The 20,175-nt window shown below is 30.9% G+C and overlaps 1 protein-coding gene across 4 annotated transcripts in view; it reads right to left on the bottom strand.

Moving 5' to 3' along the window:
- LOC107455319 (potassium voltage-gated channel protein Shaker) overlaps positions 1 to 20,175 on the bottom strand; it is a 669,177-nt gene that overhangs the window by 64,652 nt on the left and 584,350 nt on the right. For all 4 annotated transcript variants that reach the window (XM_016072833.4, XM_071182262.2, XM_071182261.2 and 1 more), the window contains exon 2: positions 14,896 to 16,518. In XM_016072833.4, coding sequence (XP_015928319.1) covers positions 14,955 to 16,518 — 1,564 coding nt within the window. In that variant the 3' untranslated portion in view covers positions 14,896 to 14,954. The remainder of the gene's footprint in view (positions 1 to 14,895; positions 16,519 to 20,175) is intronic.

Genomic DNA, 20,175 nt, shown 5'->3' on the forward strand with positions numbered 1-20,175 from the left:
TGTTTTGAGGAACTTAATTGTAGGAAATAAATAAGGATAATTAATGCTATTGATTTTTAAACCTATTTTCTTGGAAAAAGCTAATAGTCGATTATAAATTTCTTTTTCAGAATTATTAATTTTGATAGAAGTATTATTATTATCATATTCTTTACTCATTAAATGTCAATTTTTTTTTACATATAAAGCAAAAATTATTAGATGCTTTGTCAACAATGCAAGTAATAAAATTATATTTTAATTGCTTGACAGATTTAATAATATCAGAATTCAAATAGAAACCCTGATATTTTGCATTATTGTTCAAAAAATTTAATTTAAAATGATTTAAAACACAAAATTTTCATATCGCCGAAGTGGTTTCATTATTTCACTGATTCATTATATACTCTGTCTTTTTTCCCTTGCTAATTTCGCCCTTCATTCACTCCCTACATCAAGAATCATTTACAATAGTTATTGCCATTCCTTTTGCGATGCTAATCTACAATACTACACATTAAAAATTAATCTTATAAAAAAATGCGTTTAATATGACTAGAAAAAAAGTGTGTAAAATACAACTTAAATGTGAAAAATACAATTAGAACACCAAATGTAAAAAAGGTTTCGTTTTTGCAACGTAATGTGAATAGAGGAGTAGGCAATTTTCAAATAAAATGCTTCTTTTCTGCCAACTTCAACATACTATAAAGATTTTGCATCAGGCTAGGTCTTAAAAATTTCGTCTCAAATATACTAAATTACAAAGAAGTGCAAGGGGCACAACATCAAATCTAAAAAATCATAAAAATAGTTTCAAAATTACGTATGACTTTGCTTACGAAATAACCTTTTCTCCAAATTGTCGACGAAAATAACCCTGTCGACGAAACGACCCTGACGACGAAATACCCCTGTCTGCGAAATGACTCTGTCGATGAAATGGTCTGTCGATGAAATGGTCTGTCGATGAAGTGTTGTCGATGAAATTAATGCACTATGCCTCAAAAAAGCACTAGTGAAATTAACTTTAGTATACTTATAACTGCAAGCATCAATACTTTTTGAAATTAGAAAGATCAAATATGAACTTTATTCTTTATACATATCATAATAAGGATAAAAAATAATTTTCTAGTTCCAATATTTTGAATAAATGTGGTAGAAATACATTATACACAATATTTAAATTCAAGAAGCAATACCTTTAAAAATTAAAAAAACTCAATTATGGAGTTCACTTGGCCTAAATGGTTTTGTTATTCTACCCTTGTAGAAAGAATTGATTTAAAACCAATAAATGGCTTCCATACCATGTTTTGAGGCATCACGATAAAATGTTACCATATTTAGTAAATTTTTTCACACATTACAAAACCATATTTTATTGCTAATTTTACCAAAATCATTGCCAAAGAGCTTCAGTAAAATATCCGAAACTTTGGGTGCTTCCATAGAGCCAGAAACACAGTAAAGTTTACCATATTCTGGTAGTTTTGAGCATAACTTTTTTTCTCAGTATGAGTAGTGAAACACATAGTGTCACTAAAAATAAAAGGTATAATCAGATCTGATCAGATCAGATTTCATCAGAACAGATTTATTTGTCAAATAAATTGTATTATAAGATTTTGGATATCATAATTGAGACTCTTTAATGCTAACTTATGTGAAATTCAGCATTAACCTTCTTTTATAGAAAATATTATAACTTGAACTTTCAAGTTGTGTTGAGTCACAATGGCTGAATATTAAAGTAAGGAAATGGCAGTGTAAAGATTGGTAGTTCGATCCTCAGTGGCGGCTTGATGTCATTTAGATTCAGATCGATGGATACCAGGAATTCCGGGAAGTAAAAGCGACTTTGTGTGCAATGTTGACCTGATTGCCACAATCATGCTGTTGGTCACAATATCGAGAAGCTCTGACCTCCATGACCTCTTTGCCTAAAACGGCCTGTTGCAAATATACGTTCCTTCTAGAAATTTATAATGGAGAAATTTACTTAAAGAATAAAAAAAATAGTTCTTGAAGAAGAAAATTATACATTGTTTTGAGTAAACAGCAAACATTTGCGTAATTTTGTTGAAGAAATAAACTAAAATTTCAAAATATTTAACATGAGGCATGAATCGTACGCGAAATATTTAATAATTACGCGTAATATTTGTAAATGGTGAAAAGATATAGTTAAAAAGTGTGTTTATACTTGTAGTTTGGTATGTTTTTCAATAAAAAAATATCAAAAACGACAGTAATTCACGAAGTGTTAAGAATTATACAATGAAAATTTAAAGCTTAGTAGAAGAATAAATCTGACAATTTTTTTTTCATAGCGAGAGCAATTTATTTCATAATCCAGTTGTAAAGTTTCTTGCTTTACCTATAGCACCGTAACAAAACATAAGCGTAAAGCAAACAAATCGTAAACCGCATTGCCTCTGTTTTGCAATCAACAACCCATTATAAATCCTGACAAAAATGAAATTAAAATAACATTTAATTGCAAGAAAAATGTATGTAGCAAAACATTTACACTATCAGTGGGGGCACAAGAACTGCTGTCACCAAATTTCAAGAGACACAGGGGACAAAACCCCGAACCTACCCAAGGATAGTTCATTGTCATTGCTATTGAGTGTTTACATCTCTATTTAATACGAAGTTATGGTATATTTTATTATATTTCATTTTGGTATATTTTATTATACCCATAGAAATTTATTCAATCGATTTACCAATTTTAAAATCTTATTCTTTTGTATTTTTTTCCAATTTTTTTCAAACTTGCTCGAATAGTTATTAAAAATTATAGCAATTCTAAAAATGGTTACTGGTGGGCTCAATAGATCCTATTTAAATGAATAACAAAAAATTTAACAAAACAACATGAAGTATGAATTGGGTATAAAATTAATTATTAAAATTTTTTAGTTTTTAATGAAGAATTAACTGCACATTTTTTTTAATTTTTCCGAGCGCTGTCTAAAAGGACTCTTAAGAGTTAAGAAATTTTTTTTAAAACAAAACACGTTTAATTTTTGCAGTTAATCATAGTTTTAGTCAATATTTTTAATTTATTCGAAATTATTACACGAAATTTTAATTTTTTGAATTTAATAAATATTATTTATAATCATATTTCAAAAATTAACTGGAACAAATAAAATCAGATTATTGTTTTATAATTAATTTTTTGTTTTCGAAAAAAAAGACACATTGTTTTGGATTGATAAAATGTTTTCAAAAATTAATGAGTCTAGCAATGATAGTAAACAAATAGCGTTTCAAATTGGGATTAATGATTAACACATTGGGATTCTAACACATGACTAATGATTCTTTACCTATAACCAATAATTGCATTTGTTACATCATTTAGCAAAATAATTCGAGCTGTAACGTAAAAAACAATTACCTTTGATCAGATAATGTTGAAGTAGTTATAATGTGATGGATTGTATGAAAGCAAATTTTTTTAAACTCAAATATGATAAATTCTAGTTCTTTTCAAACAAAGCAACCTGCCCGGCTTTAGAAGGTTGTTTGATCAAATATATTTTTCATTCGAATGCTTCCAATTAAGGGTTTGTTTAAATAAGCAAACAAAATTTTTACAATTTACAAGTTATTGTTGTAACTGTTTTACCCAAATACTTTTGTTTTTTTGAAATTAATCTAGCATTATATTAACAACGTTTTTAAAATATAGATCATACGCTACCTAAACCATTTTTGTCAGACTAATTTTAGATAAAATTGAAATAAAATGAAAACTTATTGAACAATTAGCATTGAAGCAGAAAAAGAGTGAAAAATATTCTTATTTAATTATTTCTTTAATCTTTGATTTTAAACCAAAGCTAAATTTAATATTAATATGCTAGTGCTATTCCCTGATGCTAACTGATGGTAGATGTTAATCATCAGTATAAAAATTTTCCACTGTCATAATATGTTCAAAAATGACTTAATTGGATGCTTGCATTTGCGTAACATTTGTTTATGCCACGAATCAGCTGCCAATCAGGTTTGACACTGACTCGTTACATGGCTTGTCGGTATTCAATTAAATCTGAACCGAAAATTGATTTAGCGGGTTAATAAATCAAGCCAAATAGCTAACCCGTTAACCCGACATGCTCAACCACGTGATTTGACACAGCGGTTTCTCAAGTTGCAAGGACTAGCTGTGTTTTCAGTATTCTTTTTGAAAGTCATTGACCAATTGAAAATGCATGGATGAAGTTTAACTCAATGTATCCTAAGGATAATTTTTTTAACTTTGTATATCAATATTCTATATTATGATGTCAATTAGAAAATCATTTTAAGGTTCTGTCTGAAAGTGCTTTCGTTTTTATTTAAAAAACAAAAAACCATACAATTTTGAATACAAGGAAAAAACTAAAAAAAAGGCAGAAAACTATTTAAATCTGAAAATATGACATATATTAAAAAAAAAAAATCTTGCAGTTGTACATATATGACATTTTAAACTTACGAAGCCATCATTTCATGCAACATAAAGTTATGAAATACAGCCTTAAAAACTTAATTTTTTTTCCTTAAAGGTAAAATCTTACAAACACTGCTTACTTCCAAACAATAGTTTTTAAAATTCACTCTTATTTGCAGGCATTTAGATCTACGAAAAACAGTTATTCATCATTGAAATTTCTTTAATTTTCAAAATCTATTATTGATAAATTTTTCAATATGAATGAAATATTTTTCTTCATACTGTTTTCTTTTTATATTTTTGTACAAATATAATTCCGATAATCTAAAATATTTTTTTGGAACTACTTGACTGTTTTTAATGATTAAAAAAATACCAAAATAAATTTTTGCTTGTAATTAGAGCGCCAGAGAAAATATATAAAATGGACACCTGTGTCCCCTCTTTGTCAAAGGGATTTAAAAAGGTTGTTTAAGGATCAGGTTGTTTAAGGGAAATTATAGACTACTGTAATTTAGTATCTGGAGCACAAGCAGAAAGAGCTTGGTTGCGAAGCGATTCGAAGGGAATCCTTATGTCAACGAGCAGGTTGTTTAACGAGATTTCTAGACTACTGTAATTTAGTATCTGGAGCACAGGCAGAAAGAGCTTGGTTGAGAAGCGATTCGAAGGGAATCCTTATGTCAACGAGCAGGTTGTTTAAGGAGAATTCTAGACTACTGTAATTTAGTATCTGGAGCACAGGCAGAAAGAGCTTGGTTGAGAAGCGATTCGAAGGGAATACTTATTTCAACGAGCAGGTTGCTTAACGAGATTTCTAGACTATTGTAATTTAGTATCTGGAGTACGATCAGACTGAGCTAGGGAAGGAATCCTTATGTCAACGAGCAGGTTGTTTAATGAAAATTCTAGGCTAGTATAATTCTATAATTTCGTATCTGGAGCACGAACAGTTGGAGCTCGGATTGCGAAGCGATCCGAAAAATATCCTCATGTCAACGAGCAGGTTGTTTACGAAAACTCTAGACTAATATAATTTAATGTCTGGAGCACGAGCAAAGTGAGTTCGGGTTGCGCAGCGATCCGATGGGAATCCTAATGTCAACGAGCAGGTTGTTAAACTAAAATTCTAGACTGCTATAATCAAGTATCTGGAGCACGAGTAAAGTGAGCTTGGGTTACGAAGTGATCCGAAAGGAATCCTAATGTTAACAAGCAGGTAGTTTCATGAAAATTCTAGACTACTGTAATTTAGTATCTGCAACACGAGCAGAAGAATCTCGGGTTTCAAAGCGATCCGAAAGGATGGAGTTGGAGTGTGATGGTGAGGGTGAGCAGAAAGTAGTAGTATTTATAATTATTTTCTGCACTGAGAAATAAAAATTATTGTCAATGTCAAAAGAATATGATAAAATTTACCGTGTTTTTGGCTCTATGGGAACACTGAGAAAGTGTTTTGGTAATGATTTTGGTAAAGTTAACAATTAAATCCGGTTTTATCTGTGAAAAAATTTAGTAAATGTAGTTTAATTCGGCATTTTTCCAATATTATTTCCTAGAACATGGCATAAAAATCATTTATTCGGTTAAATTTACTTTTCAGTTTTGTATTTTTCTAAATGTGCAGTAATAAGAATTATGATTTTGAAAATCAAAATTCCCAGTATAATGTTACAATATGAACGGATAAATTACCAAATGAATTGTTTAAATAACGTTTATTTTGGTTTTATTACCCAGAATTATGTGTTTTTTACCAGAAAAGGTTATTACCATACAGTACGGTAATTTCACCATATTTGTTTATTCGTGTGTAATAAATAAATTGATTTCTTAATCTATTAAGGAATTTGTAAAAAATAAGAAGGAATGGGAGAGAGTAGCACCTTTGTTTTAAAACGTTATACATTTTTATACGTTTAAACAGCATTATAGACTAAAAATTTAATAATACTACACTTAGTTTGCAAAATAATCAAAGTAACTACAAAATTCTTTTATTTATAAGGTAATCTTTAATTAAATTGAAGAATTTAATTAATTAGTTACGATAATAATTACCTAGTTTAAGTTACAGGATATGGTAGTTTCATAACCTTAAAAAAGTCGACTTCAACGATTTTAGTTATGATGAATTATCTATTTTTAAGATGTACTTTTAAAATTATTTTGTTTCTATTCTTGGTACCATTTTTTTAACATTACCACAAATATATAGAATCACAAAAATAAAGTTGTGCAGGAAATAAGATACGCGGAAATATATCTAATTATTTTTTAGCAAATAAACTTTTTTTTTTTAAAGAAAAAGGAACTAAAATTTGAGCGATATTTGTAGCATAAATTTAAAAATATTGAATTATATTGAATACCTAGATTTGAAAATATACTTATAGTAAAATAATTTCAATGAGCATTTCTACACATTTTGCACCTAAAATAATGCTATAGTGTTGTTAATGGTAACTTTTTTTAAGCCCAGTGGTTTCCAATCTTTTGAACCTGAAAGAAGTTGGTCAACACTTTGTATAATTTATAGAAACAGGTTTAAAATCCCTAACCCCTAAAATAGATTAGAACTTTTGTTGTTTACGTCGCACCACATTTCAAAACAAAATGTGAAAACGTAACCATAAAAATAGAAAATGATACAAAAATTGATTAAACAAACCAACTGATTTTCAGGAAAAGCATTCGCAGCTGTCTGACAGAACAAATGACTAATGTCTAACGGTGTCATTCTTAGATGAGGTTCTGCGCTTGATTTCAAGTAAATGTAAATTGAAAATCTTTCCTCAGGTTGAAATATATTTCACATTAACATTTTAATGAATTGGTTTGGCAAACAGCACTGATTCAGACATCAATTAAAGAATGATCCATAGGACAAAAAATAACAGTTTTTAAAGAGTTACCTCAGAATAAACTCGATATGCTTCCATGTGATATTGCGTTTATTAGGGTAATAGTTGTATATTGTTTCAGATATTCATTGACAAATATTTTTGAAGTTTTCATCAGGTTCAATTGACTTTTCTGATAGCTGCGGCAAAGAAAACTATAATGTAACTGTGTTGTTACACATCCCCCAGGGGAAGAAAAGCCTAGACCAGGTCCAGAAGGCCTGTCCCATCAGTTCCCCATTTATCTGCAGAAAGTCCCGATCAACCAGAAGCTGCTTATAAGAAGCGCCAAGGCAAAAAAGAAGGTGATCGGGACTAGCAGGTTGTGAGCAGGAACAAGGTTGGAGAGTCTTCTCCCCATTTTGAAACCTTAAACACTTGAGATGGCCACTACGAAATCTGGCCATGGCCGATTGGAAAGGCTGAGGGCCGCTGCATGTTAATGATAGGCCAGCGCGGTCACCAGCATACCACTGATGGGATGGAGTACGGTGCTACACTGGAAGCAAACGATGTTTTCCCAGGGAGTGGACCTCAGTGGGAGTAAGACGGTTCAAACAGTCCATAGGAAGATCACAGCCATTCTTGGCGAGCACATCGGCTGTCTCATCGCCATGTACCCCGACATGCGGTGGGATCCATTGGAGGCTTATTGGTGTCTTCAGGCCGATTTCAGATAGAAGCTTCATAATCTCCTGGCCAGGAATATTATCTGACTAAGGGTTGTTTGCAGCTTCTTTTTAGTTAGAGGAACCACTAGGGCAGAAGACTGACTAGACCTCGGAATGGAACTGTATTTGTAATTATTCATCAGCAGGCATTAGATCAAAAGTAGCTCAAAATGTCTAATGTCCGAGTAGCTCAAAATGTCTATGATACACATAGAAAATGGCTATAATCACGCGTTGTAATGATGTATTTTTCTTCTCTTTTAAATGATGTTTGTCAGAGTATGCAAGCTTTTCTAGCCGAAGTATATAGAAAATAGAGCAGAAAAAATTCATTGCATAGTAAAGTAAAGGTAAATATTTTTTAAATTAGTAATTTAAATCCTTTCATAATAATAACTTTTACGAACACCCTTTCTACACCTTGTTAACCACTTAGGCTTCTCAAAGTAACGGTTGGGAAATAATAATATAACCAATTGCTTTAAAGATATAGACCGAAGATTAAAATGTACTGAAAAACAAATATTTAGAAGGACAGCAAAAAAAAAAAAGAAAAAAAAAGATGAATTAATTTTTATTCATTTAAGTTAAAAAAATGACACTGGTATGAGGTAATTAGCAACGAAATTCACTTAAATAAACTAAAGTAATAATAAAGTAAAGTAATGAATAAAGAAACTTGAAAATTTAAATATTGTTTCAATTTTATTATTACTATTATTGTAATTAATACTATTTATTATTATTATCTATTGTCATTGCTATATATTATTTTTTATTACTGTTATTACTATTATTTATTTTTATTACTATTATTTATTATTATTACTCTTATTTCATAATAAATTATTTTCATGATAACAGTGCAAATTTTCCTAAAAATGAAGGACTAGATTTCACACAGTTTAAAACGTGCCGAAAGCGAAAAAGACATGAGTAGGTACTTGGGACTGGCAATGTCAAATGTTAAGCCCGACAACATGTCACGCTATTTACGATAATTCAACCTCTCGAGCCGTGGCTGCTCAGAAGAAAAAACACTAGTCTCCCAATAAGTTGACCCAGGTTCGAATACCAGCGGTGGCAGGTCGATACGAATTTTGCACCCAGCGTGCATTGCACGCAGTGCCGACGCAAAATATTCTCAGTAGTAGATGGATAATGGGATAGAGTCCTCTTGCAGTTAGTCTAACCGTAGGTGGTTTTCGTGATTTTCCTCTTCATGTACCGCAGAGAGATAGTTCCATCAAAAAGTGCTCCACGAAGGCAAATTTCTCCTAATACTTGATCCGATCCAGGAATTCCCTTGTCTTCTGGATTGGATTCACAATGACAAGGCTATGATGTTGAACATTAGTAGTCGTAAACCTGGAATTGGGCCGGTGGTTTAAAGACGATTATAAAAGCAAAAATAAAATTAATCTTCTCAGGATGGTGGCTTAGGAGCACTCGTTCCCCATTGAGTTTTGAATCCCAGAGATGGCTGGTCGATACGAATTCTGCACCCAGCTGTCACCGATCACAGTGCTGACGTAAAATATTCTCAGTGATAGATTGGTCACGAGTACGGGGAAGCCGTGTAAGGTTTTCGTGCTTTTCTTCTCCGTGTAACGCAAATACAGCTTAGTTAGATCAAGAAGTCCTCTACATAGGCTAGGTTGTTCCAATGCTTGATCCTGTAGCTACCTGGTCTTTTGGGTTGGGTTCAAAATTATAAAGCTACTGTGTTGAACACTGATAGCTGTAAACTCAGAATTGGGTCGGTTGTTCAACGCAGGCTATAAATAAAATTTATCGCCTGAATTCTGCTTTTCGCCGATAAATATGCATTTAGTATCTTATCTATCCTAAAATTCATATATTTCACTAAAAAAGCTGGAATGTTTAAAAAAAAAAAAAAAACTTACAAGATAAGGCAAAAATATTTCGAAAAATTCTCTATAACTAGGTTTTCCGACAGATCCAAGAAATCCTGCATAACAACTCTTATTTTCTTTTTTTAATCACGATTACTTGTAACTAACATATGTATATTTTAACGCAATAAGTATAATATCCGTACAAAAATCTGAAATGCATAAGAATTTTTATAACTTTACTGTTGTTCTCGTTTAAGTAATTAATAGTTTAATCGGGTAAAAAGTATTTGTGATTTAAAAGAGGTGATAAAAATCATTAAAAAGAGACTTATGGTGTTTTAATAAACTAGAAAAAGATAATTTTTGTAAATCATTTTGCGAAATAATAAAAGCTTTCAAAACATATAAAATGGAAGGAAAGAGAAACTAAAAGTTTAGTAATTGTGAAAACTATAAATTTTAATAGAATTTCTAACGAAATTGGTGGTTTTTTATTCGAACATAAATTCTTTTTTTTTTGGATTCTACTTCCTTCCTGGATTCCTTTCATATTTTAAATTCTTCAATGATGGAACTAAATATAATTCGGGTTTCTACTACCTTATCAAAATCCCAATTAAATAGAGAGAGATATATTAAGTATTATTTATAAAACATTTTTTTTTCTTCAAAAAACAAAAACAAAAAATAATCACAATATTTTAACATTTTATACGTTTCTGGTTGCAGTATTTATGTTTAAAATCAGAATAAGATGGAAGCCTCTCATAAAATTGAAAACATCTTTTTTCTGATCTAGATTTCAGAATCTAATATTAAAGCAGTGTTGGAGAAGGTAGAGTTGGTAAGTGTTAGGGAAAGCGTCTCTTACAATTGGATGTAAGAATATAATATTTCAGTAAAACCATTACTAAGACTCTATTATTAAGGTAGGTTTGGTAGTTTTTTAGGAAAGCGTCTCACGGAATTGGATGTAAGAATGTAATATTTAAGTTAAACCATCACTAAGAATCTACTATTAAGGAAGGTTTGGTAACTGTTAGGGAAAGCGTCTCACGGACTTGGATGCAAGAATATAATATTTAAGTTAAGCCATCACTAAGACTCTATTATTAAGGTAGGTTTGGTAGTTTTTAAGGAAAGCGTCTTACAGAATAGGATGTAAGAATGTAATATTTAAGTAAAACCATCACTAAGAATCTATTATTAAGGAAGGTTTGGTAACTGTTAGGGAAAGCGTCTCACAGAATTGGATGCAAGAATATAATATTTCAGTAAAACTATCACTAAAAATATACATTTAATGTCAGTTTAGTAAGCGTCAGGGAAAGTGTTTCACAGAATTGATTGCAATAATATAATATTTCAGTAAAATCATCATTAAGAAGAAAAGAAGCAAGAGCTCTTTAAACATGTCTAGGAAAAAGTACAGTTTTGTATCGAAGAGAAGAGTTTTATCATTAGTGGATATGGAAACAGGATCCTTATCTTCAAATCTAGAGAGATTTATTTTCCTCCCAATCAGTAAACATTTCTCTTTTTTAATCTTTGACAGTACTAGAGCTGGAGATTGAATAATACATTTTCATGTTGTTTAATGTGTGTATTTTCACATTATTTAATTTTTTGATCATGCTTTTTTCTTTTATTTATTTTCTGGGTTCATATACTAAGATTCTAAATTGTTTTCAAAAATTGGTTTTCTAATTTTTCTTTAATTTTTTTTATTGTTTTGAGGAACAGAATGAACAACTATTAACAATTAATGTTGAAATTTTTAATATTATTCTTTATTGAGTAATAAGTTTATTTTTATTGCTTTTATAGGTTTTATAATTTGTATTATTCATTATTTTTTAATCAAATCAATCAAGTTAATTAAAGTAATCAAGCAACTCTAAACTAAAAAAAAGAATGAATAAAAATTGAAAATATTTCCCAAGGGTTTTCTTCTATTTTTTATCCTTCTAAAATTTTAGGGAAAAATTTATAATATTAAAGTTTAAGTGTTAATCTCATTTTTACATTGTAACAAAACTGTATGGTATTTTCTTGGTGATAAGAATTGATGATTAAACTTTTACTAATTAAGGTTCATTCTCTAACATTGAACTACTAACTACTAGAGTAAAAAGGATGTTAAGTGAAAAAAATGAAGATTAAGTTTTTTTTTTCCTAAAAATTTTATTTTTCAGAAATATAGACAAATTAATTAAATAAAATTTTAACGATAAAAATACAGAAAAAAGTCATAAATATCCGCTTTTTATGAATTGTTTAGCTTATTTTTAACACGACTTTAAAACAAAAAGGATTTACTATTATGGCTTCAAAGTTTTGTTTCATTTTTTTATATTGTATGATATCTATTGTAATTCTAGTATTTCTTTTGGTCTGAATTAAATTTACTGAATTTATATATATATATATATATATATATATATATATATATATATATATATATATATATATATATATATATATATATGCATTGAGAATGATTTAAGAAATGAAACACCTGATTTGCATTTCATTTTTATGCCATGCTTTGATAATAAATGAAGTGCAAATCTGATTTTGCATTTATTTGAGTACAGTATCTAATTTAACTGAACCCTCAAGAGCAATATCGAAGAAAAATATGTAGTTACTGTATATATTCCTCAATTTTCAATTTTCTTTAAAAATTTTATAATTCATGTTCAGAAGTAATAAATACATTAATAGCACAAAGATTTCAAAAATTATGATTAATTGTTTTTCAATCGTAATGATATAATTGGTTTTTCAAATTAACAGGACATGTATGAATTTTCTTGTTCATAATAAATTCAATGATTAATAATAAAATTAATAGAAAATGGTCAAGGAAACTTTTTTATTTACTTTGAAATAATTATATTATTTTATTTAAATGTAATCCATTAATTTAATCATACATTTCAAACTAAAAAATTGACGACAAAACTCGGGTACCAAGCAGTTAAATTAGGAAAAAAATGCACTTGGTACAGAAAAATATGTAAAAGAAATCATGAAATCCCAATGAAAAATCTAAAAAATTCAATTCAGGGTACGCCAATCAACTAGTTCTGAAGTACAAGAATCCATAAAAAATAATGATAATAAAAAAATAAATAAAAACTAGAAATCAAATGAATCATAATTCTTCCTAAACACAATGAGCAAGAACAAATCTTATACAATTTAAATTTAGCTCAGTGTATTATTCTTATGTTTAACTACTATTGTATTCATCCGACTACTTCACATTATTTTTCAAAGTTTAATATAACTTAATAAATATAGGTTTCAATAATCACGCTCTCTTGATGCTGTAATTGGAAAAGTACCGTAACTTACAAAAAAGAGCATCACTTGTTGCCTTCCAACGTTCCTTTCAAAAGTAAGAGTTTCGTATATAGGAAACAAAATGACTGTGAAAGTTGTGGAATTCATGTTTAAAAAATTTCCGACTGTGATTTATTTGGATTTAATTCATCATTTAATGTAATTGAATTCCTTGCTTAAACCAAGCTTTAAATATTGAGATTATTGATAAAAAAAACAACAACTGAAGACGAAATTTCAACAAACCACCTTAATTTTAGTGTGCATATTTGAAACCTCATCTTATGATTATATATGATGATTTTAAAATGTTTTTATTATTCTCACAGGGAAATTTAAAAAAATTATGTACGGCAGTTATTTTAAATAATCTTTAAATCCTTCCCATCTCTTCTCATGGCTGATTTTTTTCTGGTTATAACTAAAACAGCTTTTTTTTAAAAAAAAAATTATGTAAAATTGTGTAATAGTTTTACTTTTATGTACTTTTATACTATATTATGCACTTTTAAGCAATATTATGTATTATTTTCATTATTTTGGCACACATAAATGTAACCAAAAAGAAAAACCAAACAATGCGTGAACATATTTTATAATTTAGAATCATTGATTATATTTTTTTAGGCACAAGTCGATAATTTTTTGCGGTATAGAAGTTTAGTCAGAAGAAAATAATATAAACACTCAAATATTTTAGAAAGAACTTTAGACAAGTTTAGGTAAATTGAAAATGTGAATCAATTATTTTTAATTGGATTTACTACTTACAAAATTCGTTAGAATATGATTAAAAATGTTACTTAATATTCTAAACTCCAACAACTTAAAATAAAGTAAATAATTATCTAGAACTTACATAAATAGGAAACAATGATTATCTTAAATAAGAGATTAAAAATTGGAAGAAAAATACTGTCAATAAAGTAAAATAATGCATTTCAATTCCTTCAATTTCAGTATTATTATATTAAGAGTAAAATGTTTTCTGAATTATCGTACTATAAATTGTTATAAAAACAGAATGAAATTGTTTAATTTTATACAATAAAAGATTTATGTAATTAGATAGCAGACAAAATTTTGATTTACCATCATAAAATTTTCGTTTTTATGTAAAGATTAACAGTTAAAAAAAAGTTTGAAACATTTTTTTGAGTATTTACAATTACCATGTCATAGGGAGATTTCAAAATTAAATGTATATATACTCATTTATTTACATAAACTAAATATAAATAATGCTTATATTGATGGGAAAAATACATTAAGGTATCATGCTATACCTGAGTTTTGTGATGCAATTATATAATAAATGAAATGAGAGCTTAAAAATCTATATCTACTATAATATAAAAAATATTGGTTCAGATTAAACTGTATTATCATACAAATTTTCTGCATATTTAAGGTGTTAAGTTAAGCCATATTTCCTTGGAAGTTAGTTCTCAAAATGAATTGCACGATACATTGGCTTAAAGTTACACCTTATTAAGCAAATTTAAATGATAATATGGTTTGAAGTACTGGTATGGTTTTCAAAAGTAGAACTTAAGAAAAATGAGAAAAGATATGCAAGACGAAAGTAAAACATGCATGTGACTTACCCGCGTTTAAATCCATAATGAAAGCATGTAATGGGTTAAAAAAAGAAGAAGAAAGGATACGTGTATATAAAGGCTGCTCTGTAGGAGGACATTTGCGCAGCTGCCAACCAAGCACTACTTCAGACGTCGGTTTCAATGGAGACGGCATTCACGTTGTTATTGTGAAGGGGATTGCAGTTGGGCTTTTTCTGCTGTTGGTGATAGTTGAGGAGCATCTGGTGTTGATGATTCTCGACACTGAGCAGCATGCCTTCCTCCAATTCCATGATGTCTGAGGCAGACTCGCTGACAGAATCGCGCTTGAGCTTGGCGCCCACCGTACCGGGCAAGTACGGGCAGCTAGTTACATGATTGAAGTTCTGCGACTGCATCTCCTCCTGATCCGTCTCCCGGTGGTAGAAGTAGTTGAAGTTGGAGACTATGACGGGAACTGGCAGGGCGATGGTGAGCACGCCAGCGATGGCACATAGCGAGCCCACCAGCTTGCCCCAGACCCCGACGGGTCGCATGTCCCCGTATCCGACAGTCGTCATGGTGACAACTGCCCACCAGAACGCGTCGGGAATGCTCTTGAAGAAAGAGCGTTCAGAGTCCGCCTCAGCGTAATAGACGGCACTCGAGAAGAGGATGACGCCGATGAAAAGGAAGAAAATGAGCAAGCCCAGTTCTCGCATACTGGCCTTTAGAGTCCGGCCTAATATCTGTAAGCCTTTAGAGTGCCGGGAAAGTTTGAAGATCCGGAACACCCGCACAAGACGGATAACCCTGAGTATGGCCAGCGACATGGCCTGGTTGTTGCCCCTCTCGTTGATGGGCCTCTCTTGTGGCCGCTGACCAGACACTACGGTGGCCAATGTAATGAAATAAGGGATGATGGCCATCAGGTCTATACTGTTCATGGCGTCCTTGCAGAACGCCATTTTGGAGGGACACGCTAGGAACCTAACGAGCAATTCGAAAGTGAACCAAATGATGCAGCACGTCTCGATGATGAAGAAAGGGTCTGTGGTACGCGGCACTTCGTCCTCTATTACACGTGTCATGTTGTTAGTTGTGTTAAAGAGGCGGTAATGCTTGAACTCGGGCAACGTCTCCAGACAGAATATGAATATCGATAACAGAATCACTACCACGGACACGATGGCGATCACACGAGCTCCCTGTGAGCTCTCGGGGTACTCGAATAGAAGCCAGAGCTTGCGCTGAAGCTCCTGCTTGGGCAAGGGTCTCTCCTCCTCTTTGATGAACCCCTCGTCTTCGCGGAACTTGTTGAAGGCCATCTCTCCGAGTTCATAAAACTTGATTTCTTCAGCAAAAACGTCGAGTGGGACGTTTACAGGCCTTCGGAGACGTCCTCCGCTTTGATAGTAATAGAGGATTGCGTCGAAGGAAGGGCGATTCCTATCAAAGAAGTACTCATTCCTCAGCGGGTCGAAATAGCGGATACGCCGAGCCGGGTCCCCCAACAGGGTATCAGGGAACTGGTTCAGCGTCCTCAGCTGGGTCTCGAACCGAAGACCACTCACGTTGATCACAACCCGTTCGCAATAGTCGTGGTCGTGTGGGATGGGCTCGAAGTTGCAGAGGGGCGGCAATGATAGCAGCTGGGCGCCGCCCACTCCTCCACCCTCGGTGATGCCTCCTCCACCGCCTCCATCTTCGCCGTGCAGCTTCGGCAGGGACCTGGAGAAAGGAAGAGAAGATGAGGATACAGTTTGTTTAATAACTAATTCGTCGCGACTTCCGAACCAGTTTTTATTTCCTTCACCACCCCCTCCACTACTTGCTCTTCTCAGGTGGGCTACAGCCGGTGGCGGCGGTGCCAAAAATGGGGCCCGCCGGGGCCGGAGGACGGGGGTGACCCCCCACTTCTCGACCAGGTGGAGTTTCGAAATGGTGGAAGGTCGTTATCACCACTGTTTATAAACCCTTCACTGATGTTCTTAAAAAGTTCAATTGTTTAACTATGTAAAAAGCCTAAAATCCCGGTTTGATTGAGTCCGGCTAACGATTGTGCCGGATATCCGGGATGTAGGATAACTATCCTCCTGCCGCAGCAGGGGTTTTTTCCACCGACTCCTACATCGGCGCATCCCTTTCCGATGGGATCCGTTGCTCGCACTGATGAGGATTTTGTCGACGAATTTACCCCCAGAATCAGGGTTGCCGGATCAAAGGGGGAAAGAAAGCAACTACTCCGCCAATTCCTACATCGATGTTTCTACTCTTTCGCCAGCTTTGCTGGCACTTTTTTTTTAAACGTCAATTAATGCTCACTTTTAAAACTGTTTACTTATTATAATTGCTTGGCAGTGCAACACTTTTGACGTAAAGACGACATAGGTTTAAAATTAATTTCATGATATCGATCGTAGAATTTCTGGGACTGAAACATCTCTACATATAGTTCTCTGGTTGCTCGAATTATGATTTTGATTTCTATGTTCGCAAACTGTTTAATAAAAATAAATCGATAATGTAATTCTCATTATAAATTTATAAGTCCTTATAAAGCAATTAAAGTGGATTAATAAATAAAAATTTAGAAGTATAGAAAATTTCGAGTAATTTATTAAAAAACTGTTCAATTGCAAAATTATTTTCATTTTTGTTTAATAATTAAAGGCATATAAGTTAGTAATTAAGTTAAAAGTAAGTAGTGTGTAGTAAAATGAAAAAAAAGAGTATTCGGAAGAAAATAAAGTTTTATTGATTTAAATTTGTCTAGAGTAAGAGGGCAGTTTTCATGTTTTTTGAAGGATTTTAAGATATGTTTAGTTTAAATCCTTAAAAAGCACATTGTTTGATAAGAAATAATTTATTTTAATGTAGTTCTTTTTTTAATACTTTAATATTTAAATCTAATGTATATTCAAGAGTATAAATTTTAGCATTTAAGTGTTTAAAAAATATCAGCATTGCAAAAGGATAAAAACTTTTAAGAATACACAAGTTGCAAGACTATACACAAATTTTCTAAAATGCATTTAAAAAAAAATAACATGAAAATAGTTATGTTTCTAATTTGTGAAACAATTAAAAATTGCACAATCTTTACTTAGCTAAATGTTGTATTTGTTTTTAATAAAAGTACTGATATTTCAGTTTCTATTAAAAAGCTTTTGGCACAGGATTTAAAATATGCATAAATTTTTTTATTTAAATTATTTTTAAATATATTCCCTTATTTTTGAAAAAAAAAATAGCATCAAAGTCTAACTTTATTTTTCACCGTCATGAAGATCAATTAAAGTGAAATATCTGTAATATAAATTATTCAAACTTCATTCCACTCATTAGTTTTGCAAAAAATTATTTTAAAATTCTTAAATATATATATATATATATATATATATATATATATATATATATATATATATATATATATATATATATATATATATATATATATATATATATATACGTAAAAAATAATCTGGTATATAAAGAAGCACTCAAATTTCATACAAAGAGAATATAAGACTTATCTTGCATTCTATTCAAAATAGCCCTAACCCTTAACCCTTAACATAACCCTTTATCCGTTAAAAACAATTAGTTCAGAAAAAATCAAAAGAAAATAATTATTATTCCTTTTATGTCCCATTTCAAATTGAATTAATTATGTTGATAATGCAGTACAAGGGCTCGAAAAAAGTTCAGAAGATTTACATGATCTACTGAATATGTTACTCTACAAAGTACTTGCTGAATTATGCCTTTTCAATTGCATGTTATTGAAAACATGTGATTGTAATTATTATTATCATATGAAAACAATGTTATTAGCAACATCATATCTACATCACTTTTACTTTAAATCTGAAGCATTAAGTATTACAAACAAGAAAATATTAAATATTGATAGAGTTTATGCAGACTATTACTGCAGACTACAAAAAAGTCATGTAATCAAATTTTTTAAGACTATGGGCAAGAACATGCCTTTCTAAATTTAATTTTTTTAAGTACATTATAAACCTTTGTATTAAATATTTTTTCATGTACCGTGAGCAAAAAGAAAACATTCAGAATGACTTATGATTTAATGTTCCGAATTTTACAAACTGGAACTCAATGGTTCATTTTTTAAATTTTTTTTATTTGCAGTTAATAAGCTTTGGATGTATATCTTTTACAGTTACTAAAGAAAACTTTTGTATATTTCTGTCTTTGTGTGGCTTATAACTCCAAAACTCCAACTAGGATCCTGAAGTTCTAACAACGGGTGTAAGGGATAACATTAGCCCCCCACCCCGATTCTAAAATTCCTTAAAAAATATTAGAAAACGAGAAAATTTTGTTGATTAGAATTTCACAGGAAAAGTTTTAAAACGTTCGAGAGGGATGCATGAAAAATGAATTTTTATCATAGAAATATCATCAAGCATTGTTACAATTTAATCTGCAGATTCATTTTCTAATTAGTTACTCAAAAAAAATAGTGCTAGCTTACAGCTCAATTAAATAATGAAAACCGAGTTTCATTGGAAGATTTTTTTACGTTCTTTACTCAAGAATCCAAGTATCAAGAGGGCACTTGGATGGCATTTAAATAAAATAGTAAATTGAAAGCTCTCTTAAAAATTCTGGTCTTTGTTTTTGTTTATAGTTACTTATTTCTATAATTTGAAATAATACGAAGTCAGCAGTATTTTCTCCGGATAAAAAATATAAATTATTTTAAATTTTTTAATAGTGTTTGTATATGCACATTAAAAAATTCCGGATCAAATTACGGTATAAACATATTCCATCATAGGGTGCCTCATAGGTTTGGGTGCATCATAGGAAAAATCCATTTTTACCGTAAAATATTATATCGTAATTTTTACAGTGATACTTATTTAATTGCAGTGATTCAGTGAATTTACGTTAATTATTACTGTAAAATTTACGGTACACTAGATTTTTTGTTTCTTAACATGTTCTGGTAAAAGAGGATTTTGCTGTAAAAAGTACTGGTACTCTGAGTGCCGGTACTTTTTACCGGAATTCAATCTGAAATATTTTTCAGCTTGCCTTTGGTTTTGTGCAAGATTGCGCGTTGTCTTTGCTGAATATTCAGCAAAAATAAAGAGCATTTGGCAATTCAAAAAGTCATAATGCTCGAACAATAAATGTCGTACCAACAAAAATCTTATCCGCGTTCGCAAAATATTTTGATAAATGATTTTGATTGCTGTTAAACGCCAAGCATCTACATTTGTTGCCAAAAGTTTGATGGCTGATGATTATAAAGGAGGAAAAGAAAATTTGTCTATTTAGCAGTTCCTATCTGACATTGAAAAAGAAACGCTTATTTTACTCTTATGCTTCCATTTTAGATTCAAATAAATT

The sequence above is a fragment of the Parasteatoda tepidariorum genome, chromosome 4 (assembly GCF_982258835.1).
Source record: "Parasteatoda tepidariorum strain Cologne lab strain chromosome 4, Ptep-v5.0, whole genome shotgun sequence".
Taxonomy (NCBI): Eukaryota; Metazoa; Arthropoda; class Arachnida; order Araneae; family Theridiidae; genus Parasteatoda; species Parasteatoda tepidariorum.